This window comes from Hirundo rustica, chromosome 25, assembly GCF_015227805.2.
Source record: "Hirundo rustica isolate bHirRus1 chromosome 25, bHirRus1.pri.v3, whole genome shotgun sequence".
Taxonomy (NCBI): Eukaryota; Metazoa; Chordata; class Aves; order Passeriformes; family Hirundinidae; genus Hirundo; species Hirundo rustica.
This window is the reverse complement of record NC_053474.1, coordinates 5,676,335-5,698,124: the sequence shown is the minus strand read 5'-3', so window position 1 is coordinate 5,698,124 and position 21,790 is coordinate 5,676,335. Positions and strand designations below refer to the sequence as shown.

General features: G+C 53.9%; 1 protein-coding gene and 1 non-coding gene across 9 annotated transcripts in view; both read right to left on the bottom strand.

Moving 5' to 3' along the window:
• Positions 1-21,790, bottom strand: part of PUM1 (pumilio RNA binding family member 1) — a 94,383-nt gene that overhangs the window by 29,228 nt on the left and 43,365 nt on the right. For 5 of the 8 annotated variants that reach the window (XM_040086024.2, XM_040086027.2, XM_040086026.2 and 2 more), the window contains 6 exons: positions 15,554-15,647; positions 14,219-14,323; positions 7,010-7,161; positions 4,121-4,259; positions 2,606-2,749; positions 660-956 (listed from right to left, as the gene is read on the bottom strand). In XM_040086024.2, the coding sequence (XP_039941958.1) occupies positions 660-956; positions 2,606-2,749; positions 4,121-4,259; positions 7,010-7,161; positions 14,219-14,323; positions 15,554-15,647 (931 nt within the window). The remainder of the gene's footprint in view (positions 1-659; positions 957-2,605; positions 2,750-4,120; positions 4,260-7,009; positions 7,162-14,218; positions 14,324-15,553; positions 15,648-21,790) is intronic. The other 3 variants (XM_040086025.2, XM_040086028.2, XM_040086031.2) reach the window with 2 other exon arrangements.
• LOC120763277 (small nucleolar RNA SNORD103/SNORD85) lies at positions 9,115-9,195 on the bottom strand. The gene has a single exon (XR_005704072.1). It is a non-coding gene; the product is annotated as a small nucleolar RNA SNORD103/SNORD85 (small nucleolar RNA).

Genomic DNA, 21,790 nt, shown 5'->3' with positions numbered 1-21,790 from the left:
TTAGAGTAACTTTTTATTGCAAACTGCTCCTCTGTGAGGTGACAGCACCTCCCTGAGCCTGCTCTGATGGAGCCTGGTTGGAACCTGCCCCTCACACTGATGAGAGGAGCAAAGTTCAGGACGTAATCACGGCCCTGAGAGTGAGCAGTAATTAAAACACTTGTTCCACTTCAACCTAAGGGAAAAAAAAACCCTAAAAAACCACAATTATCTCTGGATGGGTTTGATTCTGAGAGGAACCTCGGCCTCTGGCTGCCCAACAACATCAAACCGTGGATGGAGGCGTCTCACAACCACAGCGACTCTTTCGGTGTGTGATGGGAACAGCTCCCAGAATAAAGCACAGAAACCAGCTCAGATCAGCTTTGGTAAAGCCATGAGGAGCTCCTCAGCCTTTACTCCGAGGTGAGAGGGGCTGGCACGCTGCGGAACCAATTCCTGGCAGCCCAGTATTCCACAGGCAGGGAAAAATCCCTACCAAGGGGCTGGCTGTGTGACAATACTGCTGATTCTCACCCGCTAAAAGCGTTTTTGCCAAAAGCCTGAAGCAGCCCCTAAAGGAGAACTCCCAGCTGGGCCGGGATGGATGAGGAGGGCTCAGCTCGGAGCTCACACCCCCTCAGCTGGGGGCTCTCCTCCTCTCCTGCCCCCGGGCTCACCTGCGGTGCCGAAGCCGCCCAGCGCCGAGCCCAGCGTGGCTCCCAGGGAGCTGCTGCTGCCGAAGCCCAGCGAGGTGTTGGCGGGCTGGGCGGAGCCCTGCGAGAACAGCGAGCTGCTCTGCGAGTTGCTGCTCAGCGAGCTGTTGCCGTAGAAGGAGCTGGAGGCCAGGTTGTTGGTGGGCTGCTGCTGGGGCTGGGGCTGGGGCTGCTGCGTGCCCAGGGCTCGGAAGGGGCCGTTGGTGGTCCCCGCCAGCCCTCCCGCGGCCCCGTTGGCCGACGCCGCCGCCGCCGCCACCGCTGCGGGACACACAAACGGGAGAGAGGTTGGGAAAGCCGCCGAAAACCGCCGGGAAGATCCATTTTGCGCGGCGTTTCTGCAAGGTGAAACTGAGCAGGTGGTTTTGAATTGCTAGAGGTTTTTCCTTTCAGGAGCAAACTCTGCAGAGATCTCTGTTTTTTTTGTCTGAGCTGCCCACGGCCCCCAGATTCCAGCCAAGCCCAGCTGTTCTTGGTGCTCTCGTGCTGTTGGAGCTGCACAGATGAAAATCAGGAATGGCTCTTTCTCCAAAGATCCAAGAGTCCAATCAGTGCAGCCCCACGCTTGCAAGGGGTGATTAAGAAAACCGAATTTTGAAATAACTGAAATGATCCTTCAGCAGATGAAACACAAACCTGAGGTGCCAAGAACATCAAGCCCGAGCACTTTTGGTTTTCAGCCAGTTCCAAAGTCAAAGAAAAAGCAAAATAAACAAGCGCTACGAGAAAACAATTAAAAGGCCCATTTCATAATCTGAGCTCAGTGCTGGCAGGGGCAGCTCACACCAAAGGATTCTGGCTGTAAAATCCTTTTAAAAGCCTTAACTCCCAAGGAATCCAAATAAATGCCAAAGCAACTCATGGCAAAGGCAATTTTAGGCGAGGTGATATCGTAATGCACAAATCATGGAATGGATTGGGTTGGAAAGGACTTCAAAACTCATCCTGTTCTACCCCAGGAACACCTCCCACTGCCCGATGTCCAGCCTGGCCTTGGGCACTGCCAGGGATCCAGGGGCAGCCACAGCTGCTCTGGGAATTCCATCCCAGCCCCTGCCCACCCTCCCAGGGAACAATTCCTGATTCCCAATCTCCCACGCAGCGCTGCCCTCTGGCACTGGGAGCCATTCCCTGTGTCCTGTCCCTCCAGGCCTTGTCCCCAGGGGCTCGGAGCTCTCCCTGGAGCTGCTGGGAATTCTGAAGGCTCTAGCAGCTGGGAAAGCTGGTGCCAGGGGACAAATTCAAAAACCTGCTCTGAAACTCTACAAAATAATTCAAATCCCTGCTCCTCCCCCTCTCCGTGGCTGCTCCGGAGGCTCAGCACAGGTTGAGCACATAGGAGGTTTCTCAACAACAATCCCTGCGTGGATCTCAGTGAGGGCAAGTTTGTCATCACTGCCAGCGGAGCACGGAGGGGTGGGGACACTGGGGACACAGCAGGCACCTGGAGGGGCCAGAAATCACCTGCCTGAACCACTGGGGGGACAGCACTCACCTGAGCAGGGGGACAGCACTCACCTGAGCTAGGGGGGGACAGCACTCACCTGAGCTAGGAGGGGACAGCACTCACCTGAGCAGGGGGACAGCACTCACCTGAGCTAGGAGGGACAGCACTCACCTGAGCTAGGAGGGACAGCACTCACCTGAGCAGGGGGACAGCACTCACCTGAGCAGGGGGACAGCACTCACCTGAGCTAGGAGAGGACAGCACTCACCTGAGCTAGGAGGGGACAGCACTCACCTGAGCTAGGAGGGGACAGCACTCACCTGAGCAGGGGGACAGCACTCACCTGAGCTAGGAGGGGACAGCACTCACCTGAGCAGGGGGACAGCACTCACCTGAGCTAGGAGGGACAGCACTCACCTGAGCAGGGGGACAGCACTCACCTGAGCAGGGGGACAGCACTCACCTGCCTGGGCTGCAGAGGAGCTGATGATGACAGGGGCAGGTGCCACCAGGCGCACGGGAGCTCCCAGGCCGTTCCTGGCGCCGGCGTTGACCACGAGGGCTCCGGTTTGGTCGTAGTAAGCAGCAGGAGCCAGCACTGGGTAACCTGCAGAGCCAAGCACAGCGACAGGGCAGGTGACAAACACATCGGTCACGTCCAGGTGAGCGCAGAGCAAGAGGGATTTTAAAGGAAAAGCTGAATGGGGAAAAAAAAGAAGCAAGAACAGCTCTGTTCTTCCCAAAAAAGTCCACGATTTTACACAAAGAATTTCAGGTAGAAAAGGCTTTTTGCCCCCTGAATCTTTTATATTACACTGTCACCAGTGTAAATTCAGCTAATAAAGGGTTTAAAATACAAAACACCACTTCTGCTCCGTGATAAGCACAACGTGTGCTGGGATTGCTCAGAGCTGGGGCTGCCAGGGTGCACCCACAGGGAACTTCCACTCCTGTATTTTGGGAGGTTGGTAACATAAAACATTCTTTAATGCAGGTAAATAAACTCTCATAAATGCTGGTGATACACACAGCAGCAGACTGACAGAATATAGTGATTTAGGCACCTCATTAGGGAATTCTACATCAGATGAAAACATCAAAATTAAATGCAGTCACTCTCTAAGGTGGGGGGTCACTAAGAGAATGTTCCCTGTGAATATTTGCTTTGCAAATACATGTACAAACATGTATCTGTAATTGTATATATGTGTGAATTTGCTTTGCAAATACAACCTAAATAACAGAGATTAAAGGAAATCTGCAGACTACTGGAAATCTGCACAGTTCACTTTGTGACTTAATACTGCAACATTCTTCTTTAGTAATTAAAAAAACCCATTGACAACCACGTGACACTGCCAGCCTAAAACCCAAATAATCCTTTTTTCCTTACATTTGACCAGCAGAACATTATTCTAATGAGCTCAAGTTTGTCCTCTGCCATCACAATAATATTCTGAACAACTGAATTTCAGCAGCATTTTACCCCAAAGCCTCAGGGATCAGAGTCAGAATTCCTACAGCAGCTCCTCCGATGAAGAGCTAGAAATAAGAACTAAACCCTGCTCCCTTTTATCCCTTTTCTTTCCCTGTTTTTAAGCCTCTTGGAAGAGCAATCATGGGAGGAAGCCCCTGTTCAGTCAAGCACCTGGCAGGGATGGAGAGCTGAGATGAACGAACGGGACTAAGAAACCTCTGAGGTTTAAAATACAGATCCCATAAGCTCCAACGATCCGCAGAGAAAAAATCCGGAGGTGATTCTGCACAGGAGCCATCAATCCCTGGAGCGCAGCGCAGCCACAGGAGGTGACACTGCTGTCACCTGTGACCCTCAGCGCTGCCCAGGTGGGGACACCCCCAACCCTGGGGCTAAACCCTGGATTAACCCCAACCCACAGAAGCAGGCACGGCTGATGCCAGGCCAGGGCAGCCCCGGCAGGTGCCGCTCCCCGGCTCTCCTGGCCCGGGACAGCCTCACCTGGCATTCCTGCTGCCAGCCCCTGGCCGAAGGCGAGCGCTGAGTTGACGGCGGCGGCGGCCACCAGAGGATCCGTCTGCTGGCCCTGCTGGTTCTGGTTGGGAGTCAGGGGACGCTGGCTGGCTCCTCCACGGAGCACCTGGAGAGGAGAGAACAGCCACTGCGTTATTTGGGATCCAGCAGAGAGCCACTGGCACCAGGCGGGAGCAGGACCAAGGGGGAAACCTCCTCTGCTCTGCTCTTAATTCACTTTTCTTCACATTCAGAAAGGACACTGAGGGGCTGGAGAGAGCCCAGGGAAGGGAACGGAGCTGGGAAGGGTCTGGAGCCCCAGGAGAGGCTGAGGGAGCTGGGAAGGGGCTGGAGAATTCCTGAGGGAGCTGGGAAGGGGCTGGAGAATTCCTGAGGGAGCTGGGAAGGGGCTGGAGAATTCCTGAGGGAGCTGGGAAGGGGCTGAGCCTGGAGAAAAGGAGGCTCAGGGGGCCCCTGTGGCTCTGCACAACTCCTGACAGGAGGGGACAGCCGGGGGGGTCGGGCTGTGCTCCCAGGGAACAGGGACAGGAGCAGAGGGAACGGCCTCAGGCTGGGCCAGGGGAGGCTCAGGGTGGACAGCAGCAGGGAAAATTCCTTCAGTGAAAGGGAGCTCAGGCTTTGGAACCAGCTGCCAGTGGTGGAGTGCCCATCCCTGAAGTGTTCAGAGCACACAAGGATGTGGTCAGTGCTGGGTTAATGCCTGGACTCGATGATCTTTAGAGAGCTTCTCCAACCTTTCAATCCCCTGATCCCACCTCCAGCACTCAGCCTCTGTCAGAAGGGTGTGCAGCCACCTGTCCTCGTCACCACAGCCCCACTAAAAGCCCTCTGAGCAGAAACCTTACGGAGCCCAATTCAGGAGCTGGGCCAGGTGACAGGAGGTGACCTGGGTGTCCCCAGGCCACCAGCCCCTGCAGAGAGCAGAGAGCTGCTGACACCAGGCTCAGATCACAGGTAATGGTGACCACGGAGCCCACAGTGGGGTTTGCACGGACAAGCTGCTGCGGTGGGAGTCCCTCAGGAGGGACGATGGCAGAGTGGCCCTTTCCTGCCACTACCCGGGACAGCAATTTGGTTTGTCAGAGCCTCACTAAACGAGCCAGCCCTGTGTCCCCAGCACATCCTGCTGCAAAGGTGACACTGTGGGTGTCACCTGCTGGAGTTATTAACAGGGAAAACTGACTCTGTGCATGGAGAGGCTCGAAGGATCCCGAGGTTACACTGACTGGACAGGAACCCTGCAGCCCAGGGAATCTCTGGGAGCCAGGAATTCCAGGGGGTGCAGGCTGCAGCACTGGAATGCTGCTGGGTTTTATTAACACACTATTAACGTGTCACAAGGGTCACAAACCGTGTCCACACTCAGTGCTGCAGGTTCCTAAAGCCTCTGCCTCAGCACTTTAAATGCAAGCAATCCCTGCTGCATCCCCTCACGGAGCGAGGTTCGCATTCCAAACCCCGCTCCCGACCCCACTCACGCCTGCTCCACGGCCATGACAGTAATGAAACATCCCATAAAGGCCACTGGCACTGAGGTATTTTATTTTAATACCCTGAGCCTTTGCAGAAGCTCTCTCAGCTGACGCCTGCTGCATCAGTAAAGGCCTCAGAACACCTCCTGACACTGGGGTTTGGTTTTCAAAGGGTTTTCAGCTTCTGAGCTGAAAAATTCAGCTTCCAGTTGCTCTTTATGCTGCCACCTCCATCACTCGAGGAGCAGACAGCAGAGCTCAGGGGACTGAAGCCCAGCTCTGGCTCCTGCCAACTCCCCAGCTCAGGACATTCCCAACCTGATCCAAATCAAAAGCACTGACACTCAGTAATTCCCCACCAGCCAGGGACGTGTGCCACTCTCCATCTGCATGATGGATAAACCAAATTACAAGGGTACAGATGGCTCTTGTCCCTCTGTTTTTAGGAGAGGCCAAAGGGTTTTCCCCTCATTTACAACTACTCAGAGCTGAGGTCAGGATCAGCCACGGTGAAAATCAGGATTTTGAACGGCTGGAGCTGTGCCAGGGGAGGTTTAGGTTGGGTTTTACACAGAACCAGCTGGATTGGAAACAACCTTTGCGATCAACAAGTCCAGCCTAAGACTGACAGCACCTTGTCCCCAGACCACGGCAGCGAGTGACAAAGTGACACTTCCAGGCTTTCCTTAAACACCTCAGGCAGGTGACTCCACTGCAGCGGGCAACCCATGACACCATCCAATCACTCCTTCTGGGAGACATTCTCCCTGATGTTTTATCCCCAGAGAGAATGGGAATGGGCAGGGGAATGGGATGGGAATGGGCAGGGGAATGGGATGGGAATGGGAATGGGATGGGAATGGGCAGGGGAATGGGAATAGGAATGGGCAGGGGATGGGAATGGGAATGGGCAGGGGATGGGAATGGGAATGGGATGGGAATGGCATGGGAATGGGATGGGGAATGCGAATGGGAATGTGAATGAGAATGGGAATGGGATGGGGCAGGGGAATGGGAATGAAAATGGGCAGGGGAATGGGATGGGAATGGGCAGGGGAATGGGCAGGGGAATGGGATGGAAATGGGAATAGGGCAGGGGAATGGGATGGGAATGGGAATAGGGCAGGGGAATGGGAGTAGGGCAGGGGAATGGGAATGGGCAAGGGAATGGGAATGAAAACGGCCAGGGGAATGGGAATGGGATGGGAATGGGCAGAGAATGGACACTGACACAGCCCTGAGGCTGCCAGAGTTTGTTCACTGCTCGCAGGCGTGCACAGGGTGGGGTTGCTGGGGGTCTGTGCAGGGCCAGGGGCTGGGATCCATGACCCTTGGGGGGCCATTCCCAGCTCAGGACAGTCCCTATCCAAAGCCCAGGCCTTACCTGCTGCTGGCCCTGCTGGGTTTGCTGCGTGCTTTGCTGGTTGGCAGAGTTGGTGGCGGCGGCGGCGGCGGCCGCCTGCTGCTGGAAGAGGCTGGCAGGATAAACTCCCCAGGGAGTGACTCCATAGTACTGGTGAGGGACCACGGCCGGGCCTGGAACACAGCACGGGCACGGTGAGCTCCTGCGGGGGCACGGCACCCCAAAAACACCTGCTCATCGCGGCTGCCTCAACGTCACCTCTGTGAAACCCTCCGCCAACACACAGCGACCTGGCACTCCTGTCGCACGTTTTATAGAGTCTCAAGTCACACCCGGAATCTCCTCACTGCGTGAGGTCAAACCCTGCCAGCAGCGGTTCCGTGTTTTTATTGGTGTGCCCTGGTTTTACTGGGAAAGGACAAAATTCTCCAGCCCCAAGAGAGGATCCTTGTTTCAAGCACGGAGATCAGCTTCTCGTCCCAGCTGCCATTCCCAGCTCGCTGCCATCCACCTTCAGCTCCTCAGGAAATTACCAAAGCCTCGTCACAGCTGGAGTGCATCAACTGCCAAGTGTTAAAATGCTCTTTTTCCAGCCCTGCTTCGCATTTGCAAATCTCCCCTAAAAGCGGCTGCGCGATTCCTGTCCCTTCCCAAATTCCCTCCTCACACTTCACATTCCTTCCTCAAACTTAAGAGGCTTAAAAATAATAATCATCTTGGAAAGCAGCAGAAAAAGCCTCACTTTTGAAGATTCCTTGTGTTTCTCAGGACACCACAGAAATTTGGAGCCAGCAGAGTGGCAGCTTCTCTCCTTAAATAATCCCAGCTGGAATGATGCTGAGGAAGCTCAGTGCTGGAGGGAGGAGCCCTTCCCACCAAATAACACGGATGAGAACCCAATAATATCTTTTAATGTGACTGTTTGATATCTTTGTGAAAGGTCAGCAGAAAAGCAGAAGTGTTCCCTCTGATTCCCAACTACCTCCCCCATTCCAAGGGAATAGCTCAGGCAGAGCCAGAGTCAGGTGTGACACTAGAATAAACAAATCTTTAGTGAATCTTGGTCATGTCTGGAGTAAAAACAGGGATTTGTTTTTATTTTCTTTTTGCAGAGACACTCAGCACTTGGGTTCTGCCCAAGTCTGTGATTCCATGGAAAATGAGGGATGATATAAAAAGGGAGGTGCAAACACAGTGCTGAGTGTTCAGCATTAGCCTGGCTGTGACAAACGGGGAAAATCCTCAAAGTCCCTTTTCCTTTTGGTTTTTGTTCCCTTCTTGATTTTTCTACAGCAACAGGCTCAACTGAACTCCTGCAGAACGCCAAGGACCTGGATGAGCTCCTGCTCCCACATCCACATCCCAGGATATTCATTCTATGTTCTGTGCCAAATATTAAATTCATATTTCAACCATGTGAGAGTTACTCTCCTTATATTATTCTGGTTTTAACTACTGTGCTTTCCCTGAATTTAGGATTTAGGTGCCCAGCTCTGTGCACAGCAGGGAGGTGCTGGCTAATTCCAGGCAGCTGCTGAACACCTGGATTTGTATCTCACCCCACAGCTCTGCCCCAAAGCCCATCCTTGCTGGACCTGCAGAGTCAGAGAGGCTGATCTGCTTCTCCTGCTCAGACCTGGAGCAGCAACCACTCATTTCTTACCTTTCACCCTGGAAATTCATGAGCAGTGCCAGCTAAAACGGAAAAAACCCCGCAGCAAGCGCATCAGTGCCACCAAGGCGGTGCCTGTGGTGCCTCAGCAGGCACAGACAGGTGAGCAGTGAGTGATTTTAACCTGTTTCTAATCACTGAATGCACATCACACCCCAGCTCCTGGGGTTCTCCTGCACCCAACAGGGAAAGAGCTGCAATTGCTCCCTTCTCATGCAAGTCATTAACCTGCATTTGCCCTCAGGCTGCTGGAAGTTGCTGCAATCCCCTTTATCTGGGCAAAATTTGGGCATCTCTCCGGGATATTTTATTCGGCTCTTAATTATCCACCAACCGCGGCCTAGATGGGTTTTTCTCCTGCTCAGAGGTTGCTGCCAAAGCCTTGGGTGTATAAAAGCAGAGGAGACAAAAAGCTTTGAAGTTTGCAGGCAGCTGGGCTTAAAAGGGCTGCGAGTCTGGCTCAGCTGCTCCAAGTGGAGGAGGCTCATTATTGAACAGAGTTCTCAGTGAGGGCAAGTGTGGCATCACTGCCAGACTCCAGCAGCACCCATCCTGCTCCCATCCTCCAGGACACTCCTGCACTCTGCTGGGCGCTCCTGGGAAAATAAACCCCGTTCCAGCACCTCTGAAAGCAAATATTCCCCGTGCCTGGGTCCCACACGGCAGCCACTGGACAGCCAGAGCTGCTCCTTTCAGGGAACATCAGCAAATCCAGCTGGGAGAGTGCTCACAACGGGGTTTGTGCTCTCGTCACGGCCTGAGCACCCCAATCTCTCCAGCCTGGGACGGGGAGCGCTGACACCGGCTCCAGCTGCCTCAGGGAGCTCACAGAGAGGCTGCAACCAGCAACTCCCAGTGATCTCTGGGGTGCAATCAGCCATTCCCAGTGATCTGTGGGGTGCAATCAGCCATTCCCAGTGATCTGTGGGGTGCAACCAGCCATTCCCAGTGATCTGTGGGGTGCAATCAGCCATTCCCAGTGATCTGTGGGGTGCAATCAGCCATTCCCAGTGACCTGTGGGGTGCAATCAGCCATTCCCAGTGATCTGTGGGGTGCAATCAGCCATTCCCAGTGATCTGTGGGGTGCAACCAGCCATTCCCAGTGATCTGTGGGGTGCAACCAGCAACTCCCAGTGATCTGTGGGGTGCAATCAGCCATTCCCAGTGATCTCTGGGGTGCAATCAGCCATTCCCAGTGACCTGTGGGGTGCAATCAGCCATTCCCAATGATCTGTGGGGTGCAATCAGCCATTCCCAGTGATCTGTGGGGTGCAATCAGCCATTCCCAGTGACCTGTGGGGTGCAATCAGCCATTCCCAGTGACCTGTGGGGTGCAATCAGCAATTCCCAGTGACCTGTGGGGTGCAATCAGCCATTCCCAGTGATCTGTGGGGTGCAACCAGCAACTCCCAGTGATCTGTGGGGTGCAATCAGCCATTCCCAGTGATCTCTGGGGTGCAATCAGCCATTCCCAGTGACCTGTGGGGTGCAATCAGCAATTCCCAGTGATCTGTGGGGTGCAATCAGCCATTCCCAGTGATCTCTGGGGTGCAATCAGCCATTCCCAGTGACCTGTGGGGTGCAATCAGCCATTCCCAGTGATCTCTGGGGTGCAATCAGCCATTCCCAGTGACCTGTGGGGTGCAATCAGCAATTCCCAGTGATCTGTGGGGTGCAATCAGCCATTCCCAGTGATCTCTGGGGTGCAATCAGCCATTCCCAGTGACCTGTGGGGTGCAATCAGCCATTCCCAGTGATCTGTGGGGTGATCCCCTCAGAATTCCCAGTGACCTGTGGGGTGATCCCCTCAGAATTCCCAGTGACCTGTGGGGTGATCCCCTCAGAATTCCCAGTGATCTGTGGTGTATCCCCTCAGAATTCCCAGTGGTCTGTGGTGTATCCCCTCAGAATTCCCAGCCTGGCACCACGGGGATCCACGGGGAGCTGGTTTTAGGGCTGGCAGTGAGGAACGGAGCTCAGAGGCTGAGGTCGCTGGGACAAGCCCAGAGGCCAGTGCTGGCAGTGTGAGCACACAGCCACACTGCCCCAGCTCGGCACCAGGGCCCTCATCATTTCCACGCTCTCAAGGCTGAAAAAACCCCAGAACTTGCTGTGGGAGGCTCTGCTCCTCCTGTACCCAGGTTATCCCAGCACCCATCCACCTCTCCACACAGAACAGGAATTTTCTCCTTTGAGCACTTCACCTCAGAGGGAATCATTTCTCACCACCCAAGGCTGAAAATCCCCGAACCTGCTGTGGGAGCCTCTGCTCCTCCTGTACCCAGGTTATCCCAGCACCCATCCACCTCTCCACAGAGAACAGGAACACTTTCTACCAGGAACACTCCACCCCAGAGGGAATCATTTCCCAACTGGCCTTAAAAAAAGCAACTTTTCAGTTTTCTGAGTGACATCTTTCTCAAATGATGGAAGGCAATTCAAAGGCAGCAGTATCTTCCCCACAGTTTAAAATCTAAATGGGCTTTTTTTTTTTTTCCTAGGAAGTTCTTCCCTCTGCATTCAAATTTGTTCTTTAAAATGCTGCTATTGTTGGGAAAGAAGAGCATTATCCCAGAGCTGCCAGTCTCACAATCATGACAAACCTGCCAGAACTTTAACTGACAGATTATCTCTGCCATAAAACACACAAGAAAGTTTCCTCTCTGCTCTGAGAGTTAACTGTGAGCAATAAACTCCCAAGAACTCCAAACTCATTTCTTCTATAGTCCTCCCAATTTACCACTCCCAGGCACATCAAGGAGGCTTTTTGGCTTTACATAAACATTTAAATTGTGCCGGGTCCCTCCAGTGCTGCTCTCAGTCCTGACAGACAAAAAGGGTTCTCAGAACTGCTCAGGCCCAGAGAGAAACGATGCTTTTCTGAAATAAACATCAGCATGAGGTTTATCTTCTCATTTCTAGGGTGCAAAGCCTGACGAGAGGGTTAAAATAACTCCTATTTCTCAGTGGTATAACACTATAAATACACCCAGCACATTACACATTGTTTTGTTTCTTTTAAGAGTGATAAATTCAGAATTATTCAAGTAGAAGCCCTGATGCCAAGTTTTGGGAGGCTTTAGGTATCCCTGGGGTGTTATTTCCAGTTCACAAGTCCAAAACCCGAGTCAAGCACAGCCTTGCTGGGCTTTTCTCCTGCTCAGAGGCTGCAAAAGCTCAGGCAGCTGCAGCTTCAGTAGAAGCTGAGAAAAAGAAAAAAAAAATTGTGGCCATGACTTTGTATTTCCTGGAAGCGGGGCCAGTTCCATGTGGTCTTTCTGTGAAGTCACGCTGCACCTCTGCACCCTGGGGACCCCAGAGACGGGCTCTGGAGGCCCTGAGGTGACGCAGAAAGGCCAAGCAGGAACTTCTCTGGACAGAATCACTCACAGATCTCCTCCTCTGCCTGAACCAACGCTCTGGGACTGAACTTCCCTCCGGTGCTGGCCAGGAGCAGCTCAGCTCATTCACTCCCTGCTGCATCCACCACCGCGGGAGCGTTGATTTATCAAGTGCTGCTGTCCTTGGCTCTGTCCCACCGAGCCACGGCGTCACTCGGTGCCAACGCCGCCGCGTCGCCTCCACCCAACCTCCCCACGCATTGCACAGTCCCAGCACAAAACTCCCAGCAGCCCAGGCCAAGTCCCAGATTATAACCCAAATTCTTCACATCCATCTGCAGGATCCACTGAATGTTGGAGTCCAGGGCATTCCTTTGGCTGCCCTGGAGGGTCAGGGACCTGGGCAGGGGGGTCTGGGACCCCAGCCCAGAGCCCAGGGCTCAGAGAGACACTGGATTTGATCTCAGTCCATGGGAGAGGCTTCTTGCACTGCAGGAAGCATTGTAGGCCACAGGAGTGTGAAAAATGGTAGTTTAGTATATCACAGGGTGAAAAAACAGTGGGTTTGGGATTTTTGGCATTTAAGTGAATGGGGCAAGATGGAGAATTTGGGGCGTTGTCTCCTTCTTCTTCCTTCTCCTTCCCTCACTCCATTTCTGCAGTGACGTTGGCACAAAGTAGTCAGTGAGGATTGGGTCAGAGTAAAGATGACCTTTTTAGTAATAGTGATAGACATTGGTAAGAAATAGTAAATAAAGAATACGTAGCAATTAGTATAAAAGATAAGGACAGCCCAGAGACAGGAGGAGTCACCAGATGTCCGAGCCATGGCAAACATCTTTTGGACACTGAGAAAATTGTAAGATAAGAACTAATAAACGAAGCATGTAACCTTGAAGACTCCGTCTTTTCCTGCGTTTGGCACAGAGCTTTGCAGAGGGCCAGGACTCTAAAACCACCTGACTGCCGGGGAATTTAAGCTCCTGAAAAGGAGCCCCCCACAACTGGCGTCCCTGGGTGGGCAGAAACAACTGAACGCTCCATCGGAGCGGGCAGCAGCCGCTGAATTCCCGTTTCAGAGCTGACCCCACGGTGACCTCAAAGCCCAAAAGCTCCGCGGGGGTTACTCAAATCTGGACCAAAGCCGTGTCCCAAAGCACAGTGTCACATCCACACACAGGCCAGGTCTGTGGGTTTGATTTGGGACAAGCCACCCAAAACAAGAGGACTGAAGTGAGTGGCCAGGGTGTGAGTGGAGCACGGCAGCACTGAGAGCCTCCACAGAGAGCCCCACTGCAAACAGAGCAGCGTTTATGTGCAGAACAGAACATTCCCTCTACTTTGCTCAGGGAAAGCCAGGCATGGTTAGAAAAATACTCCTCTAAAAGCACATTCTTCCTTTAAAAATCCTCTCCCCTTCAAAGAACATTCTTCCTTTAAAAATCCTTTCCCTTTAAAGAACATTCTTCTTCAAAACTCCTCTCCTAAAAGCACGTTCCTGCTTTGTCCCCAGCGCTTGGGTGAGAGCTTTATGGCACCCACAGCACAGGTCCAACGTTCACCGTGTCCCCACAGTGCCTGATGAGCTGTGGCACGGAGCTGTCACCTCCACAACCGCCAGCTCTGGCTGTGACAGCTGCAGGGATCTGGGAACTGACACACAAATGTCTGGAGGAAGATCCTGCAGGAAGAGCAGAGGCTCCATCTCGGCCACCATGTGGGAAAGGGCAGTTCCCAGCGTGAGCCTGAGCAGATATGGATGTGTTTACCTCCCAGGAAGTGGAAATTCCCCACAGAATTTCAGGGAAGAGCTCGTTTGCAGAATGCACCGCAAGCTGGAGAGAAAGGAGAGACAACTTTCCTGGCAGGAAACACATCCTGCATCGTTCCAGCCTTTCATAAGTTTGTTCCAGAGGCTTTCCCTGCGACTGCCAGTCACCAAAACACCCCAAAAATGGAGCAATATTTGTGTCTGGGAGTGGCTGCCTTCCCATTTGCCCTGGGAGCCTGACCCCACAGCACACGTTAAACAAAAATTACCTCATTTCATCTCCCGTTTCAACGACAAATTCTGGTTTTACTCACAGCCACACCACCGTATCAATTCTCCCCCCCAGAGAAACGCTGATGTGGTGCCGTTTCCCTTTGGCAGTGACAGCTCCAGAGCAGTTCTGGAGCAGGGAATGGCGGAATTTCGGGGAGCTGGAAGTTCTCACCTAACGTGGCAGCTGCCGCCAGTCCGGCCGCGTAGGGATCCGTCCCCGGAGGCGCCGCGCTGATGATGTAGGGGTTGGGAACAAAGGCAGCAGGAGCTAAACCTGCTGGAAACATTCCTGTCAGTAAAACCAAACTCAACGGGACTGCAGCCCCACCACAACCCCCCGCTGCTGCCCGGGCAACACCAAACTCGGGCTGGGTTCGTGGGGTTTAGATTTTTACAGGCGGTTTTCTACAGGGAGGGGACAAGCGGTGAGTGTTGATGGGCAGAGGAGAGATCTGGCATTAAAAAAAAAAACCCCAATTCCAAGGGTTCAGTGCTCCTTAAGGGGTAAAATCCTCGATATCCAACAGCTCAGGTGCTTCTGCAGGACAGACAGACCCCGTTCAGGAGACTGGAGCTTGTTACTACTCTGCATTTCCTACAGTGAGGAAATCAGGACCCAAAACACCCCGCTGTGAGCTCCGTGCCCAGCGCAGGATCCCAGCACCCCACCTGGAAAAGCATTCCCACCTCTGCAAGGGGACTGTTCAACCATTAGAGAAAGCCCAGGTGGGCGGGAGAGGGGTGTGCAGGGGAGCTGAAGGTGAAAGGGAGGAAGTTAAAAGCTGAGTCATTTCAATCCCTGGACTCCACTGAGCACACAGCACAGAGCTGAGAGAGCCCAACACGTTTATGTTGGGGTTTTGGGCAGGAAGAACCACCACAAATTGCTTATTGTGCTAAAAACATTTAAGTTTAATCATCCAGGACTAGCCCTTCTATTGTTTTCCTGGGTTTCTACACATGATTAAGCGCTTTATTCCCAGTTAATAAATATATTTTATTAATCATTTTTATTAATATCAATTATGTGTTTAAATACATAAATTACATTTTTTACTTCTAAGACCTCAGGCAGCACATTCAGGTGATTTCACTGTGCTGTTAACCTGATTTATGCTTCGCTCAGAGACTTCCAAAGCCTCTCCTGACTGACCAGCACCCTCAGGAGGGTGAGAGTGTCAGTCCTGCCTTTCAACAACTTCAGGTGTGCAAGAGACACCCACAAACACATCTTTAACAGACGACAACCCACACACTGGTTATCATCTGTGCCACACTTTGAACCCTCCCGAATCCCTTTCCCTGTGTTTTCCCCTGGAACCCTCCCGAATCCCTTTCCCTGTGTTTTCCCCTGGAACCCTCCCGAATCCCTTTCCCTGTGTTTTCCCCTGGAACCCTCCCGAATCCCTTTCCCTGTGTTTTCCCCTGGAACCCTCCCGAATCCCTTTCCCCGGGTTTTCCCCCGGAGGAGGAGCAGGGCACGGGGCAGAGGAGAGGCAGAACTCACCGATGTGGGGCTGGTGGGCAGCAGCCAGGGCGTACTGCTGCTGCTGGGCTGCTGTCAGCTGCTGCACCGCCAGCGCGTTGGGCCTCTGGAACAGCTGTGGGCAGAGCACAAACAGCCTTAGACTGGGCACAGACAGCCTTAGACTGGGCACAAACAGCCTTAGACTGGGCACAAACAGCCTTAGACCGGGCACAGACAGCCCTTAGACTGGGCACAGACAGCCCTTAGACTGGGCACAGACAGCCCTTAGACTGGGCACAGACAGCCTTAGACCGGGCACAAACAGCCCTTAGACTGGGCACAAACAGCCCTTAGACTGGGCACAAACGGCCCTTAGACCGGGCACAAACAGCCCTTAGACTGGGCACCAACAGCCTTAGACCGGGCACAAACAGCCTTAGACCGGGCACAAACAGCCCTTAGACTGGGCACAGACAGCCCTTAGACCAGGCACAGACAGCCTTAGACTGGGCACAAACAGCCTTAGACCGGGCACAGACAGCCCTTAGACTGGGCACAGACAGCCCTTAGACTGGGCACAGACAGCCCTTAGACTGGGCACAGACAGCCCTTAGACCGGGCACAGACAGCCTTAGACCGGGCACAAACAGCCTTGGATCAGGCACAAACTGCCCTTAGACTGGGCACCAACAGTCCTTAGACCGGGCACAAACTGCCCTTAGACTGGGCACAAACAGCCCTTGGATCAGGCACAAACTGCCCTTAGACTGGGCACAAACAGCCCTTAGACCGGGCACAAACATCCCTTAGACTGGGCACAGACAGCCCTTAGACTGGGCACAAACAGCCCTTGGATCAGGCACAAACAGCCCTAAAACTGAGCAAAACCACCCTTAAACTGGGCACCTACACTCCCTAAATCAGGCACAGAGCACAACGTCCTGAAATCAGGCACAAACCCTCCTTAAACCAGGCACAAACCCTCCTTAAACCAGGCACAAACCCTCCTTAAACCAGGCACAAACCCTCCTTAAACCAGGCACAAACACCCCTGAAATCAAGCAGGGAGCACAAACAGTGTCCTTAAACTGGGCACAAATACACCAACACTCCTTAAACCAGGCACAAACACCCCAAAGCTCGGCTGGGCTCAGGCACAACGCAGCACCCCCTTCCCCCACGGCCCATTCCCCTTCCCCCATGCCCCAGTCCCCTTCCCCCTGCCCCATTTCCCTTTCCCCATGCCCCATTCCCCTTCCCCCATGCCCCATTCCCCTTCCCCCATGCCCCATTCCCCTTCCCCACGGCCCATTCCCCTTCCCCATGCCCATTCCCCTTTCCCCATGCCCCATTCCCCTTCCCCATGCCCCATTCCCCTTCCCCATGCCCCATTCCCCTTTCCCCAGGGCCCATTCCCCTTCCCCATGCCCCATTCCCCTTCCCCATGCCCCATTCCCCTTTCCCCATTCCCCTTTCCCCATGCCCCATTCCCCTTTCCCCATGCCCCATTCCCCTTTCCCCATTCCCCATTCCCCTTTCCCCATGCCCCATTCCCCTTCCCCACGGCCCATTCCCCTTTCCCCAGGGCCCATTCCCCTTCCCCCATGCCCCATTCCCCTTTCCCCATGCCCCATTCCCCTTCCCCCATGCCCCATTCCCCTTCCCCCACGCCCCATTTCCCTTCCCCATGCCCCATTCCCCTTTCCCCATGCCCCATTCCCCTTCCCCCATGCCCATTCCCCTTCCCCATGCCCCATTCCCCTTCCCCCATGCCCCATTCCCCTTCCCCCATGCCCCATTCCCCTTCCCCATGCCCCATTCCCCTTCCCCCATGCCCCATTCCCCTTTCCCCATGCCCCTCTCCCCATGCCCCATTCCCCTTTCCCCATGCCCCATGCCCCATGCCCCATTCCCCTTCCCCCATGCCCCATTCCCCTTCCCCCTGCCCCATTCCCCTTCCCCCATGCCCCATTCCCCTTCCCCCATGCCCCATTCCCCTTCCCCCATGCCCCATTCCCCTTTCCCCATGCCCCATTCCCCTTTCCCCATTCCCCATGCCCCATTTCCCTTCCCCCATGCCCCATTCCCCTTCCCCACGCCCCATTCCCCTTCCCCCATGCCCCATTTCCCTTCCCTTGCAGTTCCCCCACTCCACAGCTCAGAGGATTTGAACCCTCTGGAATCAAGTGCCCACGTTAAGCCAGTGCAAACCCCACAGCCCGGGCGTGCCCTCTGCTGCTGCCCCTCGATCCCAAAGGATCCATCCCAGCTCCTGCTGGGGGCACCAGGCGCTGGGGGTGACACCGGTGCCACCTGTGCCAACAGGGTGCCCTCCCAGCTGGGCTGAAGTGGGAAATGGGATGGCAGTGGGATGGGAATGGGATGGAAATGGGATGGAAATGGGATGGAAATGGGATGGAAATGGGATGGAAATGGGATGGCAGGGGGATGGCAGGGGGATGGCAGGGGGATGGCAGGGGGATGGCAGGGGGATGGCACTGGAATGGCTATGGGATGCAGAGGGATGGCAGAGGGATGGCACGGGGATGGCACAGGGGTAGCACCGGGATGGCACAGGGATGGCAGAGGGATGGCAGTGGGATGGCACGGGGACGGCACTGGGATGGCAGGGGGATGGCACAGGGATGGCACTGGAATGGCACTGGAATGCAGAACCAAGTCTGAGACACCCAAGATGCCTTCAGAGCCACCAGAGGGGACAGAGCCTCAGGATGACAAACCCCAGGCCAAACACCTCCTTTACCTGCAGCCCCCCCCCCGCTCAGTTCTCAAGGCTGTTGAGAATTTATTCCTCACTTTAAAAAAAAAAAAAAAAAAAAAAAAATCCCCTTTAAATATTTTTGCTGAGGGTTTGGTTGTTTTGGTTTTTTTTTTTCTTTCTTTACCAAAAGTTTCTTCCCCAGCCTCTCCCTAAAGGAAATCCCTGAATTCGCCCGTTTTCAGCTGTAATTAAAACATTTCAGGACACACCAGCTGAGTATCTCCTCTGAAATTACCCCATCCCCTCTCACTTCCAGGGACCATCTCCAAGGTGGGAATGACTTCACAAACCACTGTGAGCACCGTTTTCTCCCTCCACCCCCTCAGGAAAGACTCGGATGCCCAAATGCCTACGATTTTCACACCTATTATCCCGCCCTCCTTTCAGACAAGTGAGCTGCTGGCAGAAGCAGCAATAATTCTGCCCAAATTTTTGGCAGAAACCCCCAACCATCAAGAAGCGGCCCAGAAACATCGAGAAAACTCAACTGCTTCTTTCTAAAGGCAAAAACCGGAGCTGGCTCTGCTGAGAGCGGGGTGAGCAAAGCTGCGTGAGAAAAATCCACCTTGATTTTTGACATTTCACAAGCTCAGGTGGAGAAAACACATCTGAGGGGTCAGCACTGAGCATTAACCCGCTGTGTGCCAAACCCTCACCCTCCTGGGTTTGCTCAGGACGTTGGGGCTGCTCTGAACACCCAGGGGGTGTCAGAATGTTCCCTGGGGAGGGAAATATCAGATCTGCAGCTCCTTTATTCCCTCCCCGGGCTATAAAACGCCCTGAGCAGTCTGGGTGCACCACACACCTGCTTTTCTTGCCCGATTTATTGTTTTCAGGCGCCATTCGGGGTCACACAAAGCTCGGTGGCAGCTCTGCTCAGGTGCCAGCTGTCACCAGGAGCTGGGGCAAAGCTCCATCCCTGAGCGCAAGAAAACAAGGAGATCGTGGACAACAGGAGCTGCAGAACATGGAATGAGGGATGGTGGCTCTGTGGGAATGAGCAGCAACACCTCACTGATCAAATATGGGGGAAAAAAATCATATAAATCCCCTAAAGTGCTTCCTGAAATGTGGATTCCTCTGAAACATCCTCGGGTTTGGGGTCTGCTTTCTTATGAATTCAGCAATTTTAGCTTTTTAGCTTTCTTCAGCTGCAAAATTTCAGCAAAGCCTTGAGTTTTCACCAGCTTTTGCATCCCTGGGATCTGCTTTTCCAGCCTGTTGATGTGGATTCTGTCACAGTGGAGCAGAGAGGAAATGGCTGCGTTATTATTTCCTTCTCTTGAGGGCACAAAAAGCATTTATCTCCCTAAAAACACTTCTTGTGCTCACTTTACACATGTGAGAACTTCTATGCCTCCCAAATGCTACTCAATGATCCATGTGGGAATCAGAAAAACTGGGAGAGAGGAATCCACACCTACTCAGAGCCTCAGTATTTCACCATCAACATTTCACCTGCTGCTCTGGGCTCTTTTTGCTGTCTGCCTGCTCTGGGGTCTCAGCTGGTCCCTGTGAAATCTGACATAAAAGATCTGCAAGAAAGCTGGAGAGGGAATTTTTACAGCACAGGACAAGGGGGAACAGCCTTAAACTAAGAGAGGAGGGATTTAGGTGGGAGATTGGGAATCAGGAATTGTTCCCTGGGAGGGTGGGCAGGGGCTGGGATGGAATTCCCAGAGCAGCTGTGGCTGCCCCTGGATCCCTGGCAGTGCCCAAGGCCAGGCTGGACACTGGGGCAGTGGGAGGTGTCCCTGCCAGGGCAGGGGTTGGAATTGGATGAGTTTTAAAGTCCTTTCCCACCCAAACCGTTCCAGGGCTCTGTCACCTGTCCCTGCTTTAATTCACAGCCTTGCTCAGCCCCCTCAGAAGAAACTCCAGCTCCAACCCTGCAGATTTCATCCTGCAGCCTGTCCAAGGAAGCAGAGCCAAGAAAAACCATCCCAACTGCAGGCTTTGCTCAGCCAGATAAACCACGGGAGCTCTGGGAACCATCAACTCAACGTTTTCAGGAAGAGCTGTTAAAGCCTCGCTGCGCTGTCTCCATCTGCTGACAGCACAGCCCCAAAGCCACAGATCAGCGATAAAAGGTGGGACTGAGGGAGTGCAAAAAGGACAAGGAGCCTCTGCAACAGGAATATCAACCTGAATTTACAAAGGTATCCGAAAAGTGCACCTGGAGCACTTCAGGCTCTTGGCAAACAGATTTGGAGTGAAAAGGTACAAAGCCCTGCCACGGCTCCGGAGGAGTTCAGGGAGATCATGCAACATCTCAGTGAGGCTGCTCCGTGTGCAGACAAATGAAGGATGATTTCCAGCACGTGCAGCAGCTCACTGAGGGAATCCCAAGGAAGCAGAACCCCCAGTTATGGGAATGCTGCAAGATCAGACTTCCCTCAGCCAGCTTCCTCTGCAATATCAACATCTGACATCTCTAATCGCATCACACGTGGTTAAACCCTCCCCTTCCTCATCCTGCCTTCAGCTGTGCTTGTGCTTTAGCTTCTGCTTCCCCACAGCCCCAAAAAGCACTTTTAGGGATGAGCTCCCCTGCTCAGGACAGATTTCCTGCTGGCAGCAGCATGGCAAAGCTCAGATACTCCTTTCAGCCAGGCTGAGAGTGGCAGTGGGCACCCCTGGCTTTGGGGATCAGGAATTTAGGAAATGGGCACAAGTGTGAGCCAAGAGCCCTGGATTTACACAAACCTGCCCTGAGAGGGCACATTTGGCTGGGGAATGATTCCTGATCCTTGCAGCAGCACCTCAGGCTGACAAAAGGCTCCTGTTTGCTTTCACTGCAGCTGGAAGCTGCAACAAGGGCGAAAACTGAGAACAGATCTTGTCTGGCAGCCCAGCAGGGCCTGGGTGGGACTGAGGGGCAGCAGCTGTGTCCCCACTGCTCCCCCAAAATCAGGGAGAGGTGAGAGGAGATTTGGGCTTCACAACGGAGAAACGGAGTCCAGAAGGGGCTGGAGCCCCAGGAGGGGCTGAGGGAGCTGGGAAGGGGCTGGAGAATTCCTGAGGGAGCTGGGAAGGGGCTGAGCCTGGAGAAAAGGAGGCTCAGGGGGCCCCTGTGGCTCTGCACAACTCCTGACAGGAGGGGACAGCCGGGGGGGGTCGGGCTGTGCTCCCAGGGAACAGGGACAGGAGCAGAGGGAACGGCCTCAGGCTGGGCCAGGGGAGGCTCAGGGTGGACAGCAGCAGGAATTTCCCCATGGAAAGGGAGCTCAGGGATTGGCACTGCCCAGGGAGGTTTGGAGTGCCCGTCCCTGGAGGTGGCACTCAGGGCTCTGGGGACAAGGTGGGGATCAGACACAGCTCCCACTTGATGACCTCAGAGATTTTTTTCCAACTTCAGCAATCCTGTAATTCCCAGAGAGCTGGTGACACAGAGGTGACATCAGCTCCGCATGGACAGTGCCCATCCACTTGGTATGAAATAAAAAATCCAAACCCAGCCAGAAATCCGCATCGCTCCCAGGACAGGGACCTTT